This window comes from Lactuca saligna, chromosome 6 (genome assembly GCF_052625555.1).
Source record: "Lactuca saligna cultivar CGN05327 chromosome 6, ASM5262555v1, whole genome shotgun sequence".
Classification (NCBI taxonomy): Eukaryota; Viridiplantae; Streptophyta; class Magnoliopsida; order Asterales; family Asteraceae; genus Lactuca; species Lactuca saligna.
Genome location: NC_136422.1, coordinates 150,940,863 through 150,968,787, shown reverse-complemented (window position 1 = coordinate 150,968,787; position 27,925 = coordinate 150,940,863). Strand labels below are relative to the sequence as shown.

Genomic DNA, 27,925 nt, shown 5'->3' with positions numbered 1-27,925 from the left:
TGATGGGTTTTGGAGGTGGGTAGTGGTGATGGGCAATGGTGGTGGTCGGTAGTGGGTGATTATGTTAGTAGGTGGTGATGGTGGGTGATGGGTGGTGGGTGGAGGTGATGGGTGGTGGTCTGGTGGAGGTAGGTAGTGGTTATGAGTGGTAATAGCGGGTTGTGGTGATGGGTGGTTGGTGGTGGTGGCTGGTGGTAGTCATAATGGTAGGTGTAGCAAGTGATGGTCATAATGGTAGGTGTTGGGTGTGTGGTAGAGGTGGAAGGTGGTGATAACTGGTGGTGGTGGTAGAGGAGGTGGTGGGTGGTGGTGGTGACGGGTGGTGATGGTGATGCATGGTGATTTTGGCGGGTGATAGGTGGGGTGGTGATGACAATGGTGGTGATAGATGGTGGAGGTGAGTGGTGGTGATGGGTAGTGGCGGGTGGTTGTGGTGGGTGGTGGAGGCAGGTAGTGGTGATAGTAGTGGTGATGGGTGGGTAGGGGTGGTGGTGATAGGTGGTTGTGATGGGTGATGGTGATGGGTGGTGGTAGTGGGTTATGGTGATGGGTGGTGCTTGGTAGTAATGGTAGGTGGTGGTCATAATGGTTTGTGTGGCGGGTGGTGGGTATGTGGTAGTGATGGGTAGTGGAGATGTGTTGTGGTGGTGGTGGTGGTGGTGGTGATAGGTGGTGGAGGCGGGTGGTGGTGGGGGTTGTGGTGATGAGTAGTACTTGGTGGTAATGGCAGGTGGTGGTCATAATGGTCGGTGTGGCGGGTGGTGGTTATAATAATGGCTAGTGGGTAGGTGGTAGTGATAGGTGGTGGTGGTGGCCGTGGTGGGTAGTGTTGGTATCGACGGGTGGTGATGAGTGGTGGTGGTCGGTGGTTATGGGTGGTGGTGGTTGATGGTGGTTGAGGTTGGCATTGGTCGGTGGTGTGTGGTGGTTTTTGTGGGTGGTGGGTAGGGGTAGTGGTGATTGGTGGTGGTGGTGGGTGGGTCGGTGGTGGTGGATGGTGGTCCTGGTTGGCAGTGGCGGGTGGTGATAATGGTAGTTTTCGTTGGTGGTAGGTAGGGGTGGTGGAGGTGGGTAGCGGTGACGGGTGGCGGTGATGGGTGATGGTGGTGGGTGGTGTTGTCGGAGTGGTGAGTGGTGTTGGTTATTGAGATTTTTTAAATTTTTACTTATTTTTTGTTTATATACTTATTTTTTGTTTATTTTTTGTTTATATTTTTACTTAGTATATTAATATTATTTGATTATTTTAATTTTAAAAAATTGTATGGTTCAAATTTTTTTTTTCAAATGTTCTCTTAACAAAAAATATTTTTCAAATGTTCTCTTAATAAAAAAATATTTTTGATCATTACCAAAGCTAAGTATATGTGAGGGGCGAAGTTACTATGTAGACCCGTCTATTTTTTAAAATTTGCCGTCAAATGTAAATTTAGTAAATAATTTCGATAATGCATCAGAAATCCATTAGTAATCCATTACAAAATCTAATAATTATGAAATTAGTGTAAATTCGTCGGTTGATGACGATTTTATGACGGAAACTTCCTTTGTAAATGAATGTTTTTTCTAGTAGTGTTACTGTATATGACTGAAAATTGCAGGCTACATATAAAATATATAGATTAGGGCTGTAAATGAACAAAACGAAGCACAAACGGGGGCTTGTTCATGTTCGTTCTTTTAAGTTAGCCGAACAAATAAATAAAAACGAACAAATAAACAAACGGGTTTTCTTATTCATGTTCGTTCGTTTAACAAATTACATTGTTTATGTTCGTTCGTTTATATTCGTGAACATGCTAAACGAACATAAATGAACAAAAATAAACAAACATAATTGAACATATATGAACAAAAAATAATATATAATATAGTAATGTAATCAAACACAACTAAACATATATGTACATGAAATGAACTTATATAAACGAATATAAATGAACGTAAACGAACGTTCGTAAACATAACTGAACGAACGAAACCATTGTTTATGTTCGTTCATTTGTTTAACTAAACAAACGAGAATTTGTGTTTCACGAGGAGTCACTGAACGTGCCTAATATAGATAGAGTATATCTTGCTTTTTGAAAAAAAGGTTGTCAATATCAACATGCTACTGTTCTTCTGTCACACTCTTGAGGTGGTTCGGCGTTTAAATCGATTCTTTCTGCATGAAGAAAGCAATGTTGTTATGCATTTGTCAATATTAATTAATTTAATTTATTGTATGTCACTTACAATAAAACTAAATGGTGCCCTGCAGATCTAGACAAAGAGAAGGAAGGTATAATCAAACATCTTAAAGTATATATATACGTGCAAACGTGTGTGCACAGATCTAGAGAAAGAGAAGGAAGGCATAACCTCGTATCGTCTTCTGCATTCTTAAACAATCATGAAACATAAGTACGTTCAGTTTCATGATTTCTTTCTTTGTCTCCTCCTTCAGAGGATTAAAACCATATTTCTCGTTCCAAACCCTTATCGTCTCGGATGAAGAAGGGATAACCAACGTTCTAACTCCAAAATCTTGAAGATCCTGCCAATTCAATTCGTATACTATAACCAAACCACCATCTTTTTCTAAATCGATATGATCAAGAAACAAGAAAAAGATACCCTAATCTTGAACCATGACTTACAGATTCGATCCCATTCAACAGTTTCCCACACATTCCTTTGTTTCTGTGTGGTTCAGCCGTTGCTATAAATGGTATCTCTGCTAGGTTACTTCCATGAACTCTAAAAAAATAAGCAAAAACACATCAAGAAAACGAGTTCCCATGAATCCTAAAGTCATAACTTATGAAATATACCTGATTGATGCCACTGCTATAACTTCATCACCCTTTTCAATTATACCAGTGAAAAAGCGACGGAAATTTATCCTTTGGTAATCGGACCTAAATAAATCTTTAAACCATGATTATGATCAACTATTAAAGTCTTGAAATTTCCTTACAATTTTGATTTTTCTTCATTATTACTCACCCACAATTGTATACTACATTTCGAATCATGTTGATTCTCGTATGTCGATCTCTTATGGGCTCAAAACAAGCTGTCAATAATCTAAATGCAACCGCAAGCTTGCTGTAGCACTCGAGTCTTTTGGTTGCACCAACCTCGTAAGAACCATATTCTCTATCAAATCTGTGCAGCAAAGTCCACGACAAGTCGTCTTCAAGCATTCTTTTCACTCCTAACTTGCTTTCCAACTTTTCATGAATGCTTCGACAACTTTTCTCACAAAATGCTCTTGGAAAGCGATTAATGTCAATCGTTAACGACTCTTTTGAACACTTCACATGATCTGTATTTACATAAACAATTCATTAATTCGCTAGTGTTCGATAAGGATACGAGATATTATAATTAGTTCTTATACATTGTTTTTCACATAAAGAGCAAGTGAGCCAAGAAGAATCCCTTTTGGTAATAGGCTTTCCACATAACTTGCAAGCGCAATACGAACAATAATATGGCTCATCAGGCACCACCTGCACACTAGAAGTCTCATTTTACGAAAGACAAGTATTGCAAACGAAGAACAAAACCAAATTCAACTTATAATTACCTGCATGCCTAAGCATTTCACGTGAAATGTCGAGTTACATTGTTCGCAACAAATCAGATTCCCTCCATCAGCGCATAACATACACGCATCATCATAAATATCGCCATCTGATCCTTTCGTGGTGACATGTTTGATCCCATGGTGTTCTGGTTCATCTCGTTTTTGCAAAGCTGATTCCATACATTGTGAAAGAGGAGTAATACTACCATCTCCTTGAATTCCATCAACTCCGATTGCATCATAGGGATTGTCAATAATTCTCCCTCCGGTGTGCACTTGGAAACCCGGGACAGTGAAAAAGCTTCGACAACAAGTACATACAATCCCATTGGCCTCTATTGTCCCTTTCTTAAAACCATCTTGAGTTGTTGTGCCTGTATAGTAGATGGTTGCGTTATCTGGGACTATTTTGGAATCGATGAGCCATGCTAGAATTGTGGCACTTTTTTGTGTTTCTTTGGGGTTGCTGTTCTCTAACCTCTTGCTTCTACGAGTACTGATTTTTTGCGATTTTGATGAACTTGTTCCTCCATTTTTCCGAGCAAAATGATCATCATCAAGTCTCCGTTTTTTATTAGATGATCCTGTTTTGAAATGCTCTTTCTTGCTCGGATTTAGGTTCATAGGCTTCAAAGCCCTCATTTTATACGTCTTTTGCGTATGAAAATCAATTTCTCACTACTGCTAGTTCATCTCGACCTTTCGTTCTTTCCAATAAAGAAAACACAAATTCGATCGACACCTTTTTGTCTATAATTTATTCTTTGCTCAAAATGGATAGTACCGAAATAAATAAGCGTTTATATAAATGAATAAAGTAACATAGGATTAATAAGGTATGAAGATGATTGATCAATTCAGAAAAAGAAGAAAATGTTGATTTTTGTTACTAGGTTTCCAATTACCGGGTGTATGCCTTCAAGATGCATTCAATGAGACAATTTCGTTAGTTCCATTTTTGTGAAAAATACATCTTTTCTTTCAATTCACATTTAATACAAAATACTGTAGTTTTCTATTTGACAAAAGGAACTTTTCTATTCAAGTATCTTTTTATCATATTAAAATAATACTAGAAGTTACACAAGATTATGGAGAAATTACATGTATTTTCAATATACTAATTTGGAATGGTTAGGATCTCGAAGAATACACAATTAGAGATGCAAAAAATTACAATGATCGATGTGGTTCACAATTAGGGTAATCGTGTTATGTATTCTAACGAAATAGAGAGATTTATTATTAATTTATGAAAGAGAGTTAAAATTACATTGAGATTTTATATAGAGACGTGTGCACCACTCAACAGTAGAACCGAAACACATGCTTGGCTGCAATACCGTTGATCAGATGCACAAGGAATCACTGCACAACTCAACAATCTCCCACTTATAAGCTGATCACCAAACCATCCAATTTCAAGTGTATATACCTCTCATATCAGGTACGAAGCTTGAACATTTATTTCGGAGGGATGCACAACATAAATTTTATATTTTTAGGTCTAATATGTATAAAAACTAAAGACTAAGGGATATTTCTAACAAAAAAAATCAGTGGGGAGGGGGTGTTGGTTAATTAATTCAAATAATCACTACCACGTGTCTTAAATACAACATTAGTAGAGTTTTAAAAATTATATTTCAGTTACAAAAGTCAAGAGTCCTAGTCTGTCTTTTTATCTTTCTCTCAGTTCATCTTTTTGTTTCTATGTAAGCTCTACAATTTCTCAGTTTCAAATGGCAGTGAAAAATTATCCTTTTTCCCTTCTCCTATTTACATACAAGAATGGTATTAGAGCACTTCCATGTTCTTATCTGCTTCTTTCTTTGTCCAACAAAAGATATGAGTAATTGAGTGAAACACCTAAGAGACATAGTTATGGCAAGCAACAACAATAGTTCTGCAACTTAGCCTCTAATTCCAATCTTCAAAGGAGAAAAATATCATTTATGGAGTTTAAAAATGAAGACTTTGTTCAGATCCCAGGAGCTTTGGGAATTGGTGGAGAAGGGATATACATAGCCAAGTCTAGCACTAGCTCAACCAAATCATCCATTACGGGACAATTTTAATAAGGATGCAAAGGCTCTTCTATACATCCAATTGGCGTTGGATGATGAAATATTTCCTCGTATTTCTGCAACATCAACATCCACTAAGGCATAGGAAATTCTGAAGCAAGAACATATGGATGATAAAAAGGTAATCTCTGTGAAACTTCAATCACATTGTCGTGAATTTGAAACTTTGGTTATGAAAGAAAAGGAATATGTGCAAGTATTTCTTTATAGAGTATTTGGACTTGTCAATCACATGAAAACTTATAGTGAAAATGTTGGTGAAGAAACAATAGTAAGCAAAGTCCTATGAAGCCTGACCAAGGAATTTAATCATGTTGTTGTCGCGATTGAAGAATCAAAGGACCTATCAACTTACACATTTGATGACTTGATGAGTTCTTTGATTGCACACGAAGAAATGTTAAACAAGGGCAGTGAAAAAGGTGATGATAAAGCATTCCAAGTAAGAGGAAATTCTTCTAAAGGAAGGCCAGAAAAATCTAGTGGTTTTTCTGGTGGTCGTGGCCAAGTAAGAGGCACTTTTCGGGGTCGTGGTCGTGGAAGGGGAAGAGGAAATGCTACAGATCAACGTTACCAAAAGAGCAACTTGCAATGTCGGTATTGTAATAGGTCTGGACATTTTGAAGCTGATTGTTAGAACAAGCAAAAAGATGAAAATAAAGTTTAACTTTACTAAAAAGGTGGAAGAAGAAGATAGGTTGTTTATGACTATGTGTATAACTACTAATGTTTCAGATCGTGTATAGCTTATAGACAGTGGATGCTCGAATCACATCTCTGGTTCACGATCTTCATTCTAGGATCTTAATAAAATAAAGAAAAGTGAAGTCCGACTTAGGAATGACTAAAATATTGAAGTTAAAGGCAAAGGTATAATTACTATCGAAACCATGCAAGGTAATACTAAAGTTCTTCATGAAGTGGTTTAATTTGTACCAGGTTTAGCATACAACTTACTGGGTGTTGGATAGCTAATGAGAAGTGGATATTGTATGGTGTTTGATGCTGACACATGTTCCATAATTAACAAGAACTCTGCGAAACCTATGGCTATTGTCCAAATGACTCAAAATCAAGTGTTCCGTCTTGATGTTACAAATGATTAGAAAACCCTAACAGTTAGTTGTGATAATTAGGCTAGGCTTTGGCATATATGATATAGAGATTTAAATGTGAATGGGATGAGATTTCTAAGCATAAACGAGATGGTTTTCGGGCTACCAAATATTGGTGAAGTTGGTTTCTATGAGGTATGTCTTTATGGGAAACAAAGCAGAAAGTTGTTTCCTACTGCAAGTTCTTGGAGAGCTTCAGATTGCCTAGACTTTATACATGCTAACTTATATGGTCCTATGAAAGCTAAAACGTTTAACGGAAGTCGGTATTTTTTCTTGCTTACCGATGATTTCATTCGTATGAGTTGGGTCTATTTCCTAAAACTCAAGTCGGAAGCCTTTGAGTGTTTCAAGAATTTCAAAGCACTTGTGGAGAAACAAAGTGATAAGAACATCAAGGCTCTCAGAACTAATTGTGGTGGCGAATTTTTATCTAACGAGTTTATTGATTTTTATGATAAAAATGGCATTTACATGCAATTAAAAGCACCAGAAACACCCCCAACAAAACAGGGTAGCAGAGAGGAAAAATAGAATAGTAAAAGGAATGGAAGGAAGCATGATGAAAGCGAAGGGACTGTCTGATAAGTTTTGGACGGGTAGAAAACCCATAGTAAGCCACCAAAAAGTATTTGGTTGTATACCATATGCTTTGGTAAATTCTCGTTCAAAACTTGATGAAAAATCTCTAAAATGAATTTTCATTGGGTATAGTCCTCAATCCAAAGCATATCGTTTATATAACCCTCTTAGTGGCAAAATGATAATAAGCAGGAATGTTGAGTTTAATGAAGGAGCAAGGAGGATAACTAATAGCCAAAATAAAGAGGTCATGTTATAAACTTTGAAGATATACCATCCACAAGTTCATGTGATAACGTAGAAATATCCTAGGACGATCAAGGCTCTACAAGTTCAGATTCTATAAGTTTAGATTTTGAAAATGATAATTAATCAAATAATCCACCACCAAGGGACACTTATGATGATACACCAAAGAAGTTCAAATTTGTGGGGGATGGTTGCAAATCATGTACATTTGCCTTGTATGCAACATGTCCAACCGATTATGAAGAAGTTGTTTAGCAACATCAGTGGCAGAAAGCTATGAAAGAAGAAATACAAGCCATTGAATGAAACTCAACATGGGAGTTGGTTGATGTTCCAAAATACAATAATATTGTAGAGCTTAAGTGCTTATATCAAACAAAGTATAATATTGATGGAAGTCTTCAAAAGCACAAAGCCCATCTTGTTGCAAAAGGGTATTCACAAGAATACAATATAGACTATGAGGAGACGTTTTCCCCTCATGCTAGATTCGAGACAATGAGAATTATTATAGCATTGGTTGCAAAATTTCAACTACTTATTTTTTAATTTGATGTGAAGTTCGCCTTCTTGAACAATGAGTTAAATAAAGAAGTTCATGTAGCTCAACCTCAAGGATTTTTTGTTAAAGATGATGAAAATAAAGCCTACAAGCTGTGAAAGGATTTGTATGGTTTGAAGCAGGCTCCGCATGCATGGTACAGTAAGATTGATTATTTTTTCAAGAAAACGGATTCAAAAGAAGTGATAATAATCCCACTCTTTACCTTACGCAACAAGGTAATAGAGAGTTCTTGTTAGTTTTCCTTTATGTGGATGAGAGTTCTTGTTAGTTTTCCTTTATGTGGATGATATCATCTATAAGGGGTCGTCTAAGTCCTTAATTGGTGATTTTAAATCTTTCATAATGAGCATATTTGAGATGATAGATTTGGGGTTACTAAAATATTTTTCTTGTTCTTGAAGTTTTGCAAAGAAAAGATGGAGTTATTTTATGTCAAAAGAAGTATGCTAAAGACCTGCTCAAAAAGTTCAACATGATTGGTGGTAAAGTATCAAAAGCACCAATGAACATCAATGACAAGCTACATCATGAAGATGGATCCGAAAAAGCAAACTTAAGTATGTTTAAAGTATAGTTAGTGGTTTGAACTACCTGACACACAGTAGACTAGATATTTCTTTTCTTGTTAGCGTAGTATCAAGGTTTATTCACATCCCTACAAAGATGCATCTTGGTGAAACCAAGAGGATTCTTCATTATGTAGCAGGTACCAAGAATTATGGCATATGGTATTCAAGAGTTTCTGAATTTAGGTTGGTAGGCTTCAACAATAGCGATTGGGCTGAGTGCTTAGTGATCGCAAAAGAACATCATTCAATGTTTTCATCTTTGGTTCCGAAGTTGTAACATGGAGTTCTAAGAAGCAAGATACAATGGATTTATCCTCATCGGAAGCCGAGTACATAGCAGCAAACGTAGCAAATTGACATGCCTTATGGCTTCAAAAAGTTCTTTTTGATATGCGTGTTGAGTAAGAAGATGCAATAGAGGTATTTTGTGACAACAGATCAGCAATCACGATGGCCAATAATCCTGCTTTCCTTACCCGAACGAAGCATATAGATGCGGAATACCGTTTTATTTGCAAGTTGATCATTTATGGAAAGATTAACCTGAGCTTTTATGGGACAAATGAGCAGACAACAAATGTATTCACTAAATCTCTTCCTCAAGCCAAACATGAGTTCTTTAGAATGCAACTTGGAGTATGCAACTTTGAATCAAGGAGGAGTGTTGGTTAATTGATTCAAATAATCACTGCCACGTGTCTTTAGTTACTGCATTAGTAAAGTCTTAAAGGTTGTCTTTTAGTTACAAAATTCAAGACTCCTGGTCTGTTTTTTTTATCTTTCTTTTAGTTCATGCTTGTGTTTCCTATTTTAGCTCTGTAATTTGTCAGTTTCAAATGTCAATGAAATATTATCCTTTTTCCTTCTCCTATTTACATACAATAGGGGCACAACCCCTCCTAGCCCTATGCAAACTTCGTCCATGTCTCATAAACCAAATATGTGTAACCTCCTATCTTAAGTCCATCATTTTTTATCAATTATCTAGAAGGCCAACTAAAGTTAAGCACAACTTAACTTCTTTGTTGTCACCACCTTGATAAACATATATTTTATATATTTTTTAGTCCCAATCATTTTCTTCAAGGACAACATATCATAACTAATAAGCTATTTGATGAAGTTGTATATCATTTGGATGTGTTTTGTCCTACTATGAAACACCAAATATAGATATATGAGAACATGGGCAATATAAAAGGGATTGACATATGGAATGGGATTATGCAAATAGGATATGATGGTTGTTTAGAAAGAAAAGGGTATGTATATGTTAATTAGACTCTTTTTTGTTTAAACAAGAACATCACAAAATATGTTTTGTTCTAGATCTAAAAGAACTAATTTGTTTCCATTTTTATCAAAGTGATCGATTTTGGTTCTGTAAATCAATACAAAATAGCAATAACATACACGAACTTATGGATGTAAAATATATATAAAATCAAGAAAAAGGATATATGATGAATTGCACAATATATAATAACAAAATACATTATAATTAATTTATATGTAACAATACCATTAATTTCAATACAAGAAAAATAGGAAATACATTAAATAGCTAATCAAGTATGGAAATATATATACTTTATAAAATGATGTTGTATTAAGATATGGTTTGGTTCGGTTTTAAAACAAAATTGGACAAACCAATTGAGATTTGCATAGTAAATATTTTTTTCCTGGATTGATAAAGGTTTAGGTTACAAAACAAAGGGAAAACACATTTACTATATAACAGCTAATCACAAGATTTAAGAAATAACTACAATAATATTGAAAAAAATAATAATAATCAAAATACTATATAAAGATCCCCTACACACTCCCACCACTTAAGGTGTGTATGAGAAAACAATTATTTCTAAAGAAGAGTGTATAAAATGCATTTGATTTCTTATTTACGGAAATGATGACTTAAGGTTGTTTTCCATTTTGTGTCATTTACATAATAACCAGGGGACCACGACTTTAAAAAAAAACATCAAATATTATTGTCCTATTAAGGAATTAGAATGGTTATTGGGAAAGATAAGAGAGTGGGGTTTGGTTGGCAGGGGCTTTGGTAGCAGGGGAGAAGAGTTTGTTTTGGTGCATGGATGGGCTTCAAGAGAATATAAATTGATCAAGAATTTAAATATTAAAAGTGCAATAACAGAGAATGCTGATATCAGACCAGGAGCCTTTTCTTAGGAAAATTAGCACCGTAAAACACATTGTTAAGACAATATAGGACTTTTTTGGTAGTTTTTGTATTCTCCTAATCTTATTACCAGTTATGGAAATTGAGTATTTAAAACATCCCAAAAATCATGTCCAAATTTTTAGTATCTCAAAATATCATAAATATCATCACCATAATATAAAATCATAAACCATGTATCTCAAAATATCATAAAATCTATCAACATATCAAAATCTCATATAAAATATCAGAGTAAATCTCCTAGGCTAGAAAATTGTGGTGTGTCCCATGCGATCATCCCGAGCCCTTCCCTTTGCTAGCTGAAGTACCTGAAACCAAACTGAAAACTGTAAGCACGAAGCTTAGTGAGCTCCCCCAAACTACCACATACCATACACATAACATATAAAAAAATAACATAACTTTGGGACTACTCCCAGCTGCATCGGGACAACCCGACATCAGACTCTTATCCGGCATCGGCCTCACTCCGGCATCAGACCACGTCTGGCATCGGGCCCCGCCCGACATTGGGCTTACCCCGACATTCACATTGCATAACATATATCATAAACACATAGCATAACATATAACATACATCGGGCATGCCCCGGCATCGAGCCAAAGCCTGAAACACATAACACATAACATATAACTAACATACATCGGGCTTACCCTGGCATTGGGCCTAGACCCGGAACACATAACACATAACATGAATGAATCAAAAAGAGATCAAACATATATAACTACTTCTCGGGACTGCCCCAACATCGGACCGAAGTCCAGAACACATACTCTACATTGGGCTAGCCCCAACATCGGACCGAATTCCAGCACATACTAACATACATAAACAGACCGTCATTAGTGCATTCGACCCGTTCCTACTGAAGGAAGACTCACCTCTCAAACTGGATGTTGATCTCGTGCACGAGGAATCTCTGATGGCTGCTCGACGACTCCCTGGCTAACTCTATACATTAACACTTAGTTAGAAACTAAAATCCATGTAAAGGTAAAATGACCATTTCACCCCCTGGTCAAAGTCAATGCTCTGGTCAAATTCAACCTTCTGGGTTGACCATCTCATCGAGCCAACCCTTCAACTCGTCGAGTTCTATAACATAGAAATCCTGGAATCACGACTCAACTCGCCGAGTCATTTTTTCGACTCGTCGAGTCCTATTGAGCCGCTCAGTCGTGACTTGGTGAATCAACTCGTCGAGTCTTTCTACAGACTCGTTGAGTTCTATAATAAACTGGAATCGGGACAACACGACTCGAATCGTCGAGTTCCCTTATGGACCCGATGATTCCCTCTGTCTGCTTGGCCATCTTAATAGATTAAGCCCCTGTCTTCTAGATCCAAGGTCCTTAGTTTGTTTGCTCACTGGAATGGCCTTTCTAAGGTTAAAGTTTCCAACTTTATCCATTCATAACTCTTCTTAAAGGGTTTAGACAAAACCCTAATTCCTTTAGGACATGGATCTTGTCCAAAAAGCCTTAGAATCTCAAATCCACACATGCAATCCTAGATCTAGGGTCTAGCTATCAGATAACCACGAAAAGTCTCAAGCTTGTGTCAATGCATGGCCTTTTTGAGCTCAAAATTCCATAAATACTTCTTTAGAACTTGCATGTGGACTCTAAGGGCATAACGTTTGCACCTTTATATCCTTACAGCCTCTCAAGGAACTAGATCTGGAAAAGAAGCTCTTAGGTCAATCCTTACCCATAAGTTAGCAAAACTTGGACCAAAACCCACAAAAAGAGGTCATAAATAGATCTAAGAAGATAATGATCAAGTTCGAGGCATTATTACCAGGAAATGCAGCTAAAGGGATGAAACTTCAGGATCTACTTTTTCTCTCTTTAGTCCTCCAACTTCTTCTTCTTCCACAAGCAGGGAACGGGTTGTTATAGTATTCTTAAATATGTTTCTTACTCCGAATTGGATAGGCCAATGAATGGCTCCCCATTGAACCCATGAAGTAGGATGATAGAGATGTATTTTTCGAAGTAGAGTTAAATTCAAATTATAATATTTACCATCCTAAACCAGAACCAGAAGAGGAAGTAGATGAAGGCGTAAGATGATGATGATGATGATGATGATTATAATGATGATGATGATGATGATGATGATGATGATGATGATGATGATGATAATAATAATAATAATAATAATAATAATAATAATAATAATAATAATAATAATAATAATAATAATAATAATAATAACAAAGAGAATAAGAAGAAGTATAAGTATAACTATAAGTGGAAGAAGAAGAAGAAGAAGAAGAAGAAGAAGAAGAAGAAGAAGAAGAAGAAGAAGAAAAAGAAGAAGAAGAAGAAGAAGAAGAAGAAGAAGAAGAAGAAGAAGAAGAAGAAGAAGAAGAAGAAGAAAAAGAAGAAGAAGAAGAAGAAGAAGAAGAAGAAGAAGAAGATGATGATGATGATGATGATGATGATGATGATGATGATGATGACAATGAGAGTTATAAGTATCGTATTGAAAGGTACATGTTGGCATTGATATATTTATTTAATATCACATCAAAATTATGACCATAATTATATGTAATGTATGTAATGTGTAATGCATATTCTGAGTAAGAAGATATTTGGAGGCATACTATCAAGCTCATGAAGCTAAAGTTTACCTATATTTCAAAATTCCATTCTTTGTTTGATTCTAAGATTTTGGTGTTCCATATGACAACAAAGAGGAAGATTAATGTATCAGAAACTACAAAAGAACCTAATGGTTCATCATCTTAAACATAACAAGAGATCATGTTAGGTATTCTATTATATTTCATTTTGAATTATGTTTAATCTAAAAATTCTGTAATTGTTAATTATTATGTTCAGAAACAACAGTGAAGGAGGTGATATCCACACATCCTGGTTTTATTTTTGGAATTTGCATAAGGTCGAGAGAGAAAATGGATAATGATAACCAATCTAATGTAGAATTTTTGGGTATATACACAAGGTTATTATTCTTTCATAAAATTACATATATTATCATAAATTTCTGCTACTTTTCCAAGTAACCAATGAATCTTGTGATATATTGTAGGATCTTAGATTTATAATGATGAAATTGTTCGATTACATTAAAAATTCACAACTACAAACCAAAGCTTAGTGAGTTTCCCAAAGTATCATATACAACACAACATAGCTACAATTATAAAGCAACTGTGGGTTATTTGTAACCCTGAGTCATTAACAACTCAAATACTGTAGACTAGGGCTATCAACAACCTCGAGTTATCAACAACTCAAAAACAGCAATTTTGGTTATCAACAACCTTGGGCTATTAGCAGCTCAAAAATAGCAATTTAAGTTATTAGCAACCTTGAATTACCAGTAACTCACATACAACATATGATATAAGTAACATTGTAAGAATACTCACCTCACAGACAAATCTACAGCTCGTAAAATGCGATAGCAAGCACAACAACCACTTACACATGTAATCTGAGGTCAATTCTCAGCTTATGACCTAAACCCTAAATTTTGACCTAAAGTTAACCTTAACAAAAGTCAACGGTCAAATTTAACCCTCCAGCCACCATACCTTAGCCAACCCATGGCCACGTCATGATAACGGGGGAACAAATCACTCGTAAGTAGTTCGATCGCCACCCCCATGGTTAGCTTTTGGCCATATTGCAGTGTGGTTGGAAAACTCATTTCTTTATTAAGTTCTTAATTTGTTAAGACCAAACCTCAAACTCTCTAAAAAGCTTTAATACATGAAAATAACTCATAAAAATTATAACTTTATCGACATGAACACCTCATTCTTATTATACACCATTTTAGGTCAAAATGGTAAATGTGTGACCTTTATTCTTTGCATGGCCCCAAATCACACTAGATCTCAAACAAAAAAAAACAGTCCAAGGACACTCCACATTGATAAATTTGCAAGCTTTATCTGGAATTCTTCCATGAACTCCAAACAAAACCATAAAAGGGACCAAAAATTCCATACAAAGCTAGATCTATGAATTTTAAGCCACCAAGCAAGGAACTTGAACACTTAAAGAATTCCAAAAGATGCATAAGATGTTGGATCTCTTCAAGAAACACTCACAAGATCTAAAAGGTGACGATCTTCCATTAAAAATGCTAAACAAACACACACAAAGAGTCTTAAAACATGAAAGGAAGGCTAGGGTTTTGGTGGATTCTTTCTGGAGAAATGGAGGTTGGGTTAGGGGAAGCCCTAGGTCCATCATTCTTTAAATAGGGTTCATGATCTGAGGTCTAGGGTTTTGATCCCATAACGGCATCATGTTGTGGTCATAATGAATGTCACGTCGTGGCAAAGAAGCATTACCATGTCTTCGTAAGCTAATCAGCACGTCGTGGATTGGGCTAATATACCAACAACCAACTCTGTTAATTTAACATACAATGCATAAACTCATACTTGTATTAGGTGTTATATTTCTCTTATATTATTTTGTCTTTTAATTTCTCAATTAAGTTATAAGGGAAACCCAAAATAACTCTGTTATTTATAGAAATATTTCCAATAGTTAATGATCTTGGATACTCGTTCCAACAATCTCACACTTGGACAAGTCATCAACAATACAAGGTCTAATACTTCTCCAATAGTCTACAAATAGAATGTATCCAAAGAAACTGTCAAACTCCAGTATAATCAATATCCAACCCTTAGATAAATGATCATATATTCCTTTTTTCTTCAAGATATATGTATGAACTGAGACATGGATAAGGGTCCATCTTAATGTTCAATATTGTGTTTCCCAATAAATATTTGTGACGACTATATCCGACTATTAAATTTAACACATCAGTTTCAATCAAGGCCCAACCATGTACTTTAGATTTCATCACCAAATCATCAATGGCCCATAGATATCGCTTCTCCTATAAGTCAGAAGGAACAAATAAACTTCGAATACATATTTTTTGTCTGCTCACCATGACAGACATGGACATAAACTTTATTACTACCATTTACAAATAGCATTGGAGAGAACCAATGCATAACCGATTCGTAAACTAAAAAGGCTCATGTATCTTTATTTGAAAAATAAGATATATTATCATCTTATAATTACTTGCGGCTTTATCAATGAAGTAATCTCTAAATGCAGTTTATTACAATACTTAAAATCTCCATTAAGTAATCATGAGTGATAGTAGTAATCTTCATGTTATGTCCAATATAATACTCCATGACAGTCTTAAATCATTACTTACTTCTAAGAGTATATGTCACACCCCCGGCCGACAGCAGAAACACCGGGGTGAGCGACGTTAATAAAATATCACAGTTATAGCATATATTGAACAGTACATAAAATAACATAAGGTTCTAACATCATAAGTCATAAAGTGTGTCTTACATCATTACAATTATTATTATAAATCTTCGATAATGTGAAACATGGCATCAAAACATAACTTATATCAAAAGTACATGAATAAGAATCCATGAATTCTAAGTGAGAACTTACGCACCTTAATGACATGAGAATACATGTATTAAGATACATCAACAAAAACTTGTTTGTGAGTTTCTATAGATTTTGACTCTGTAAACCTTTATGACCAAAAGTGAATATTATATTAAATTTGAGAGGCACATTATATAAATGAAGTTACTTTTATCCCTTTGAAAACATAAAAGAAAATAATTGCTTTTCATCTTTGAATTTCCATACAAACGACGGTACTGTTTATGAGAATAACTTATTATAGATAAATTTATAATGTTGTATCGTTGTATCATAATAATTATTAAGTATTTTCTTACTTAATTTGGAAACAGACAATCAATTAGAAGAACTAAACTTCCCCACTACTTATAGTCTTATATCCAACTTGTAAGTGTGAACAGTTTGCATATGAACCCTATTTGAATTCTATACGGCAACAAGGTAAACTTCAATGTCTATATTGATCTCATAACCGAACTACAAAACGAAACCTCTACACCAACACTAAAAAGAAGCATGCTAAAATTCCACACCAATGCCTTATCAACATCGTGGTATAAGTAGAGACGGAATGTCAACACCCAATTCGACTATTTTGATGATGGTTGTAGCTAGCAATCGATGGCGGGGCTATCTACCCATATCAATATAAGCAACCGATCTTATACATGTCGTTCATCGTTCCTTATAGATTAACGGTTAATAGAAAATGATTTTTACTAAGATTTGCAATCGTTGCTTAGGAAACGCACATAACTTATATAGGGAACTCACGTGTGTAGGACCCTAATAATGTACACAGGCATCCTAGCCCTAAAGTTTCAATTATAAATTTTTAGATAATTATAGTACATTATTATTTAGGAAAATGATGAATAAGATATTTAATTTTATGAATTCTCAAGGCTTAACGTCTTTTAAAATTGTGTAATTTTACTATCGTAAAATTTAGGTAGCGTGACGATTGCACTTGGACTAATTTCATGTTTCAACCAACATGAAATGAACCATTTCCATATAATCAACAATTTACATAATTGATAGAATGTATCATTTATAATAACATGACTTTTACTTATAAATCAAAATACTTTAATATATAACAAGATTTGTAATCATATGTAAAATGGTTTATATTTTTATAATTAACATAAAAATATACCTCGTTGGTTATAATTGGTTTAATGTTATTTTTACATATATATTCATATTCACACACACTTATAGGGTTCATATACACACACATATAAGGTTCATATAAAAAGAATGAAATCAAATTAAGATTATATATATATATATATATATATATATATATATATATATATATATATATATATATATATATATATATATATATATATATATGTGTGTGTGTGTGTGTGTGTGTGTGTGTGTGTGTGTGTGTGACAACCCGATATTTCGAGACAATGTAATGTAAAACCAATCAAATTTCGGTCAAAATATAACTTTCCTAAAATCTTATTTGGGTTAAATAAAGTATTATGAATCGTATCAAGGTTTTCGTACATATAAAGAACCCTAAAATCCGAGTTATAACGAAGAAGTTATGACCAACCGAAGATTCTCGGCAAAACCGGCAACACCGATTAAACGAAAAACGCGAAGTTTCAATACAATAGTTTTAGCCTTAAGTATCTAAATGAAAGTTATAGATAACCTCAAACCGTGAGCATACATAAAAAGAACGTCCAAATCTGACTTCGTATGAGGAATTTATGATTTTTCCAAGATTCGGGTATAGCAGTAGACAGCTAAAAACTCGAAATAGAGCTCGAGATACTTTTGACCAAAACAACCTAAATGAGAATCTAAGGTCTCAACATTAGTAGTCAACGGCGAAAAGTCTGACGAAAACGGACATCGGATGAAGAAGTTATGGATTTTTAACGGAATTATCGCGTCCCGGCCCGTTAAAAATAAATAATTAAAAATAAAGTCAGAATTTGCCGATGAAGTCTAAACGAGAGTTGTAGATCATGTTTTTAGCTACGTGTGCATATAAAGAACGTTGAAAACGGAGCTCGTATGCGAAAGTTACGGATTTTACAAGTTCGGGGTCCGAAATCCGAGGCTGTCAGGCTTACCACGACGTGGCACAGCTTGGCCACGACCCGGCAAGTGACTGAGAGCGTCCCATCAACGGAAGAGGATAAGGCTTTCTCCCCACGATGTGGCCAACCTTAGCCACGACGTGGCACACCAGAAACAGCCCCATAAATAGAACTCTTGGGGTGCCGGGTTTAGGTGCTCCAATCTTCTCTTTCTCGCGCTGAAACTCTGCGTTTAAGCCCCCGAGACCCTCCCAAAGCCCCGTTTTTTCACCTTCAAGTCCCGAAGGGAGGTTTTGTGTTCCCGAGATTCCTGAGATTCCCGAGATTCCCGAGAATCCCGAGATTTTCCTGCGTTTTCAACTCTTCCTATCAAAGTTCTGCTCGATTCTTCTCTAGACTATTTCAAATCGACCACTTCAATCAAGTGAGTTCATACCCCTTAACTAATGTTTTAAACTACATTTAAATGTTTTAGGGGGGGGGGGATACAAGTAGAATCATGCTAGGATTATATCAATCACATGCGATTAATAAGTAGAATTATGCTAGTTATTACATCAATCACATGTAATTAATATACAACATTCAAAAGATTTGGCTACTCATTAGCCATTTTACCAAACGTATTCCTTCAAATGACTTTTTATAAACATTTTATATGTTTTAAACTCCTTTTTACACTGTACAGCTTACTCCGTACATTACCTTTCAAACTTATTTACAACTGTGTTTCAATCAAATGTTTCCTTATACTCAAAACTGTTTTATCATACTTATGCCTTCAAATTGTTTTATAGATCGACATCAAGTCGATCTTTTCTTAAAATAATATTTATGTTTCAAATGTCTTACAAAATTTATTTACGCTTTTATATTATAAATTGCATGCCTCTATATGTATAGTTATATAAGAAATGTTTAAAAGACTTATGAAGGCTATCCACCCTATTTCCTTTTCGCGCCTTGAGATGTGGTCTGGTGGGATATTGGGTATTCGTCCAAAAGTCGTTTAAATATTAGTTATATACCATGTGTACATATATAGTCATAAAAGGTCTTTCCAGTTCATCCCATGCCCTTAGTTAGTAAGGGTATACATCCATGACCATACGTACCAGTTAGATTGCTAGTAAACTACCATATGGGTAGTTTAGGAAGGTACTAGAACCGTTACTAGAACGCGATATCATACAATGAGTCACTTCATTCATGAGTCAATACTTTCTAGAACATTACATATACAATTATACTAGGACGAGAACATATACAACTATACTAGAACGAGAAACATTACCCTTACATTAATGCGTTTACAATTGTGATCCACTGTATCGGAGCATGCCTTAAATGTCATGGCTCGAGTTGTAGCCAGAATTCTCTTGGAGGGAGAGCGTTGAGTTTGCGTATAGATCTATACTGGATTGATAATCCTACACCTTGCTGCTAGCTACAGCCGGACCTGCAGGTCTGCGGGTGCCAAACGTCATTCCGTTATTACGACCGTTCTTTATGTCGTTGTTATCAGTCGATAGTATGGTGCAATTTATCACATGATACCTTAATATAAATCCGGTTTAAGGTAGTTAGTACAGCAATAGTTCCTATAATACAAAACTACAGTACTGCAATGATTTACCCATTACATTTTTAGTGATACCCTCACTTAAACTTTAATGTACAAACTATATTTTGATAATGATAGTTACACTTGGGAAAATTACACACTTTTACAAGAAACGAACATTTAGAACAGTTAGGTCTTGGTAGAAGACACACTTTATATAATAGTAGGAATCATAGGGATTTCTAAGGTTTTTCAAACGTTTACAGTTGTTTTACAAACATTTTCGTACTTACAGTTCACTTACAAATTCTTACATACAAATTAAGACACTAAATACTTATGATCTCACCAGCTTCAAAGCTGATACTCGCTTTCAAAATTACTTGTATCCTCAGCATAGACAGGTACCGATGCAAGGAGAAAGGAAGATGGAGCTTGTTCAAGACTTATCTTTCATTTTGATTTATGCTTTAGTGTTTATCAAAATTTGACAGAATACAATTGTATAATAATTATTTTATTAATGAAATGGATGATGTTGTTGCTTGTTTACTACTTTACATTGTTGTTGATATTATACATGACGTCCTCTGCCCCAGAACGTTTCTGCCGTTCTCGGTTTTGGGGTGTGACAGATTGGTATCAGAGCATTGTTTATAGTGAATTAAGTATATCAACCCATAAAAGATATACTATCTATAAATACATAAGGGATTAAAAATACTCTGACCAAGAGTTTATACTTTAAATAGTAAAATATTTAAGTAAGTATACGTGTTGCGTTCATACTAAAATCAGTGTCACTAGGACAGTACAAAAGAATTACGATTGTTGGACAACACAAGTGGGCTTAGAGACATATGGTCAAAACTGGGAAGATATAGCCTGATCACCTATATTATCCGAGGGTTGACTAGCATGTGCCTAAGCTTAAGTGTGTGGTTGCAACAATGCTAAAATCTTACCAACCCTACCACAATGAGAACAATAGAACATAACATTAAATTTTAAAATACTATAGGAGTATTTGGTGTTACTAGAAGTACTTTATACTTGAGAACTAAAACGGGATCTTCATTTCTAAGTTGATAGTTGCTAAGTGGATACACTAACGCTATATGTAATTAGGATGTTATAGACTTAGAATCTGTGATAAGTTTGCCTTACCCCTATTCTGTGTGAATTTGGAAATTAAGGTCACTTATTCGAAGGTCTATCCTGTTTAGATTACACATAGCTGGTATGCACTTCACAAATAGCGATGTAACTAATGAAGGTTTTCTAAATAATTATCTAGATAGCTCGTCTAATAATTATTCTCTTACCCTTAAATTCTCGCATAGAAAACATAACTGGACTCCATCCCCTCGACAACCAGTACCTTCCAAATGAAGTCATAGCTGGTTGGTTTGGAGAATAACCAGAGAATGATCATCCTTTTCCTCTTGAATGATCACCATGATGAAGACTTTTCGTATGATGCTAACTCCGAAGCAGAGGTTGAAAACCTACCCCGAGCAGCTCCCTTTCCAATTCCTAACCCTCGTCCGGCTTTTTCATGGCCCGACCCTGGGTGAGTGGAATGCTTGGAAATATGGAGCCAAGGACAAGATCAATCTATGCTATTTGATGGCGACCGAAGCTTTACCGACTTGAGCAATGGGGGCTCAGCAGATAGAGTCTTGCCAATCTTGGTCCGCAGAATGGCTCGAAAGGAGATTCAAGGCAGGACAGCCCTAAGTCAGATTACAGAAGTAGTCGCCTATGCTAGAATGCATACCCTCCGCACCGTTCGTCTAGAAGATGCTCACGAGAGGTCAGAGAGAAACCATGAAACCCTACTGAAAGCATTGGCTGAATCACGAGCTGAAGTCATAGGGCTCCGAGTACGCCAGATGGTGTACGAAAGACACCTACTTGACATGGAACGTCAATTGGCTGAACTAAGAGTTCACCATAGTGATCACCGTCGCCAGTAGTAGACGCTTTACTTTATTTCCTTATAAAGAAGAATCGTAATTTTTTGTCCATACCTTATGTGGCTTTTTCTAGGAAATTTTCTTGTTCCGTAAGTACTTTAGCTAGGTCTTTAGGCTGTCAGGAACTATCTTTTGCGGATATGATGTAAGACCTTTACAAGGTCATTTTCCAGAATCCTTACATCGTGAATATCAAAGATATTGACAGCCGGCTAACTTCTGTGTCATTCTTCATTCAAGTACTCTTATCATACTTTCATTGGAGTCTATATGAAACATGCTTTAGTCAAGTCATTGGACTATAGCGATTTATCTCCGGAGACACTTCCAAGCCTCTTTCCGTGGTTGGATCTTGTTATTCACCAACCCATGATACCTTAGCTCGAACGACAAACGTCTTGCGACCATTCTACGAACATACTCCCATTCCGTACTAGGACTGCAACATAGGGATGTAGGTCAAACCTTCGCAAACATATTTTCATTCTTTACTAGGACTGCATCATAGGGATGTAGGTCAAACTTTCGAGATCATACTCTTACTCTTTTCAAGAACAATCTAAGTACATCAAGGGTCAACCAGAATCTCTCACAAAATCTTTATTCTTTCGTGTTAACAAAATCATGTCATCATCCGGAAACAACCAGCCAAGCAACGAGACCTCTACTTTTCCTATGGACGCCGCTACCTTTCAAATGGCAGTTACAGCTGCCGTAGTGGCTGCTGTAACCGCAGTTCTTGCGCACCGTAGCGCTAACAGCACAGTCAATGCTACTGATGGGAATGAAGTTTCCAATCGTGGTATCCATCCAGGAAGTCACCAAACGGTAACGGCCTCAGGACCGCAAAGCCAAAAACCAAAGAACAAGAAACGGAAGCGTCAAACTCAGAAAGAACGCGAGAAACCCCGAAAACTTTCCATGCAACAACAGCAAGCGGAAACCTCTACCATCGTAGTACCGAGCAGACCATACAAAGGAACACTCCCGAAGTGCGACCGGTGCAATTACCACCACGAGGGAATCTGTTGAGCCTTGCAATGCAAAAATTGCAACAAAAAGGGGGACACCAAACATTACTGCAAGAGCCTATCAAAACCGATCAACAATTCTCCCAATGCCGAAGGGAACCAGACTTGCTATCATTGTGGAGAGTTTGGGCACTATAAGAGAGATTGCCCGAAAAAGGAAAGAACCCGCGTCCCCATAACTCCTACTCGACATTTCACTTCCACCACCAATGTGGGTGCTGTCCATATATGTTACCAATACGGTGAAATTGGACACCTCCAGAAGGATTGCCCGATAACACAAAACTCTGGCGCAGACGGGAAGATTCTCAGGATCACAGCCGCAGGAGAGCCTGCTCCGGAACCACGTTAAAAGTAATTTAGGCGTTTCGTTGTAACAGACTTATAAACTATCTAAAACTAGTGCAACTAGAGTCTTACCTTTTGCGAGATCCTGTCTGTATAGGAATTCTCGTGCTGCGTATACTTGTCTTTTGTAGTATATCTTATTCGCAGCAATAGTCTTATGGTAAATCTAAAGTACTATAACTTTGTTCATGGTTGCACGGTTGTGCTTTGTCTGTAAACGTCTTATGTTCAAATCCAACGTCTTTAAGTTTCAGTATGATTTCGACATTATCATACGAATTGATTCAGTTTAATCCTCACGAAAACAGCTTCATACGTACATCTCTTTCTTCTAGATCACTTTTCCAGCGAAACCGTCACATCAGAACGCCGAAGTACTCATTCCAGGAGTACCTATTAGTTATTTTCTTTCCGAAGAAATCCCCGAAGTACCACTCGTGCAGTACATCAAGTTTAATCCAGGGATTCATGCGGTTGATCTATCACTGAAGAATGTATGCATAAGAGTGATATATAATCAAGGTTCTACAGGTTTAGAATTGATGATTCCACTTTAAATTCTTTTTCCCCGATGGGATGTGAACTTAAAGAAGAACCAGTTATTCGACTACCTTTTCAACCTTAATTATATATGACTCGTATACACGAAAGGGTGATTGTGAAACTAGGTATGAATTCTAATATGAACTTCAGGACGGAGAACTGCCTAAGTACGAGTAATCACATCGTCATGAGAACAAGCATAGAACCCAGTACGACTCCCGTAAACAGATCACCTTATAGTTTAAACACCCACGGAGATACAAGAACAGTTTGGACAACTTAGCGAACTACACATAAATAGAATTAGAAGACTAGGTTTCTCACCCTAGAGAACCTCGGTCATATTCTTCCAGAGATCGACGGATCGCATTGCATGTACCTCGGTTATCGAAGACTCCGTCAAGATTTTTCATTAGAAATCGTTATATCTGCCGCGCGTAGACAAAATGGTTGAGCAAACGCAAAGAAAGAAACTACTTCCAGGAATGGATCCGAGATCCGAATATCACCAGTTCGAGTGTTAGGGAAAGATGTCCGGAAGACTATCTCCTGAACTCGATGCGGACACTTCGAGTCCGTAGTGATACCCTTCGGATAGGACCGATACGCCCATAGCTTTTATGAGCTAAATGAGTAGGGTACGTCTTTCTTACCTGGATCAGTTCGTCATTTCCACATGTAATGACTTACTAATCTACCATAGTAGTAAGAAGGAACCCACGAGAAAACATTTCCTTCAGAGGAACTTTTAGCGATGTTCTCAAAGCACGAGTTTTGGAATTGAAGAGTCAAATTTCCAAAGACACACTGTTAGTAATGTGAGAAATTATGAGCACTCTTGCAATTTGTCAAAACCGTTGAGCATTTATCGACACCAGAGACGCCGATAGTTTTTCGCCAGATTCTAGGTCTTACCGACCTACCGCCTTAGTTCATTCAGAACCCCTCGCAAGCTACAGAAACTCGTACGACTTTGACCCAACAAGGGGTGGCCTTTGACTGGGAAGTTACGCAAGAAAAGGAACCTTTGAGATTCCAAGTGAGTGACCAAGTTCTTTAGGATAACTCACTCTGGGAATGGCTTAATACGCTTCGTAAATCGTGGAAAGCTAAATCCAAGGTAGACAGGACCTCCGAGATTCTTATCAGAATCGGTCATGTGCCTCACACAAACTAGACCTACTCCGCGAACTCAGTAACGTACTTTCTACTCTTCGCATCTCGATCGTGAAACCATACCTTTCCGTTAGGACTCTTGCAAGTCCACTCGTCGAGATCCTCGCCTTCGTATTAGAACCATAGTGACCCTCGACCGAGAGGTCAAGCAGACTAAGAAACGTCATCGCCAGTTAGTGAAGGTTCGTTGGAATGCCAACCGAGAACCCGTTATCACTTAGGTGCACTAGAACCAATCGATTAGGAAGTTTCCTCCTCACGACTCGATCATTCGTGCATACTTCCTTGCTTAAATTCTAATTTCGGGACGAAATTCTTTCTAACGGGGGGATAATGTGACAACCCGATATTTCGAGACAAAGTAATGTAAAACCAATCAAATTTCGGTCAAAATATAACTTTCCTAAAATCTTATTTGGATTAAATAAAGTATTATGAATCGTATCAAGGTTTTCGTACATATAAAGAACCCTAAAATCCGAGTTATAACGAAGAAGTTATGACCAATCGAAGATTCTCGGCAAAACCGGCAACACCGATTAAACGAAAAACGCGAAGTTTCAATACAATAGTTTTTAGCCTCAAGTATCTAAATGAAAGTTATAGATAACCTCGAACCGTGAGCATACATAAAAAGAACGTCCAAATCTGACTTCGTATGAAGAATTTATGATTTTTCCAAGATTCGGGTATAGCAGTAGACAGCTAAAAACTCGAAATAGAGCTCGAGATACTTTTGACCAAAACAACCTAAATGAGAATCTAAGGTCTCAACATTAGTAGTCAACGGCGAAAAGTCTGACGAAAACGGACATCGGATGAAGAAGTTATGGATTTTTAACAGAATTATCGCGTCCCGGCCCGTTAAAAATAAATAATTAAAAATAAAGTCAGAATTTGCCGATGAAGTCAAAACGAGAGTTGTAGATCATGTTTTTAGCTACGCGTGCATATAAAGAACGTTGAAAACGGAGCTCGTATGCGAAAGTTACGGATTTTACAAGTTTGGGGTCCGAAATCCGAGGCTGTCAGGCTTGCCACGACGTGGCACAGCTTGGCCGCGACCCGGCAAGTGACTGAGAGCGTCCCATCAACGGAAGAGGATAAGGCTTTCTCCCCACGATGTGGCCAACCTTAGCCACGACGTGGCACACCAGAAACAGCCCCATAAATAGAACTCTTGGGGTGCCGGGTTTAGGTGCTCCAATCTTCTCTTTCTCGCGCTGAAACTCTGCGTTTAAGCCCCCGAGACCCTCCCAAAGCCCCGGTTTTTCACCTTCAAGTCCCGAAGGGAGGTTTTGTGTTCCCGAGATTCCTGAGATTCCCGAGATTCCCGAGAATCCCGAGATTTTCCTGCGTTTTCAACTCTTCCTGTCAAAGTTCTGCTCGATTCTTCTCTAGACTATTTCAAATCGACCACTTCAATCAAGTGAGTTCATACCCCTTAACTAATGTTTTAAACTACATTTAAATGTTTTATGGGGGGGATACAAGTAGAATCATGCTAGGATTATATCAATCACATGCGATTAATAAGTAGAATTACGCTAGTTATTACATCAATCACATGTAATTAATATACAGCATTCAAAAGATTTGGCTACTCATTAGCCATTTTACCAAACGTATTCCTTCAAATGACTTTTTATAAACATTTTATATGTTTTAAACTCCTTTTTACACTGTACAGCTTACTCCGTACATTACCTTTCAAACTTATTTACAACTGTGTTTCAATCAAATGTTTCCTTATACTCAAAACTGTTTTATCATACTTATGCCTTCAAATTGTTTTATAGATCGACATCAAGTCGATCTTTTCTTAAAATAATATTTATGTTTCAAATATCTTACAAAATTTATTTACGCTTTTATATTATAAATTGCATGCCTCTATATGTATAATTATATAAGAAATGTTTAAAAGACTTATGAAGGCTATCCACCCTATTTCCTTTTCGCGCCTTGAGATGTGGTCTGGTGGGATATTGGGTATTCGTCCGAAAGTCGTTTAAATATTAGTTATATACCATGTGTACATATATAGTCATAAAAGGTCTTTCCAGTTCATCCCATGCCCTTAGTTAGTAAGGGTATACATCCATGACCATACGTACCAGTTAGATTGCTAGTAAACTACCATATGGGTAGTTTAGGAAGGTACTAGAACCGTTACTAGAACGCGATATCATATAATGAGTCAGTTCATTCATGAGTCAATACTTTCTAGAACATTACATATACAACTATACTAGGACGAGAACATATACAACTATACTAGAACGAGAAAGATTACCCTTACATTAATGCGTTTACAATTGTGATCCACTGTATCGGAGCATGCCTTAAATGTCATGGCCCGAGTTGTAGCCAGAATTCTCTTGGAGGGAGAGCATTGAGTTTGCGTATAGATCTATACTGGATTGACAATCCTACACCTTGCTGCTAGCTACAGCCGGACCTACAGGTCTGCGGGTGCCAAACGTCATTCCGTTATTACGACCGTTCTTTATGTCGTTGTTATCAGTCCATAGTATGGTGCAATTTATCACATGATACCTTAATATAAATATGGTTTAAGGTAGTTAGTACAGCAGTAGTTCCTATAATACAAAACTACAGTACTGCAATGATTTACCCATTACATTTTTAGTGATACCCTCACTTAAACTTTAATGTACAAACTATATTTTGATAATGATAGTTACACTTGGGAAAATTACACACTTTTACAAGAAACCAACATTTAGAACAGTTAGGTCTTGGTAGAAGACGCAC

At 36.6% G+C, this 27,925-nt stretch overlaps 1 protein-coding gene across 1 annotated transcript; it reads right to left on the bottom strand.

The window, feature by feature from the left end:
- Positions 1-2,105: 2,105 nt before the first annotated feature.
- Positions 2,106-4,219, bottom strand: LOC145003014 (increased DNA methylation 1-like). Its single transcript, XM_078962180.1, has 7 exons — positions 3,578-4,219; positions 3,389-3,500; positions 2,992-3,313; positions 2,817-2,903; positions 2,643-2,742; positions 2,365-2,539; positions 2,106-2,167 (listed from the first exon to the last, which is right to left on the bottom strand). Exons 1-7 carry the CDS (start codon positions 4,217-4,219, stop codon positions 2,106-2,108), a joined length of 1,500 nt encoding a protein of 499 aa, XP_078818306.1.
- Positions 4,220-27,925: the final 23,706 nt, after the last annotated feature.

Excerpts from the sequence above, each read along its gene's own strand:
- LOC145003014 (XM_078962180.1), bottom strand. The coding sequence starts at position 4,219 with ATGAGGGCTTTGAAGCCTATGAACCTAAATCCGAGCAAGAAAGAGCAT. Across the intron at positions 2,904-2,991 it reads AATGTAGTATACAATTGTGG|GTCCGATTACCAAAGGATAA; the intron begins GTGAGTAATAAT and ends AGATTTATTTAG. Across the intron at positions 2,168-2,364 it reads AATGCAGAAGACGATACGAG|AAAGAATCGATTTAAACGCC; the intron begins GTTATGCCTTCC and ends TTCTTCATGCAG.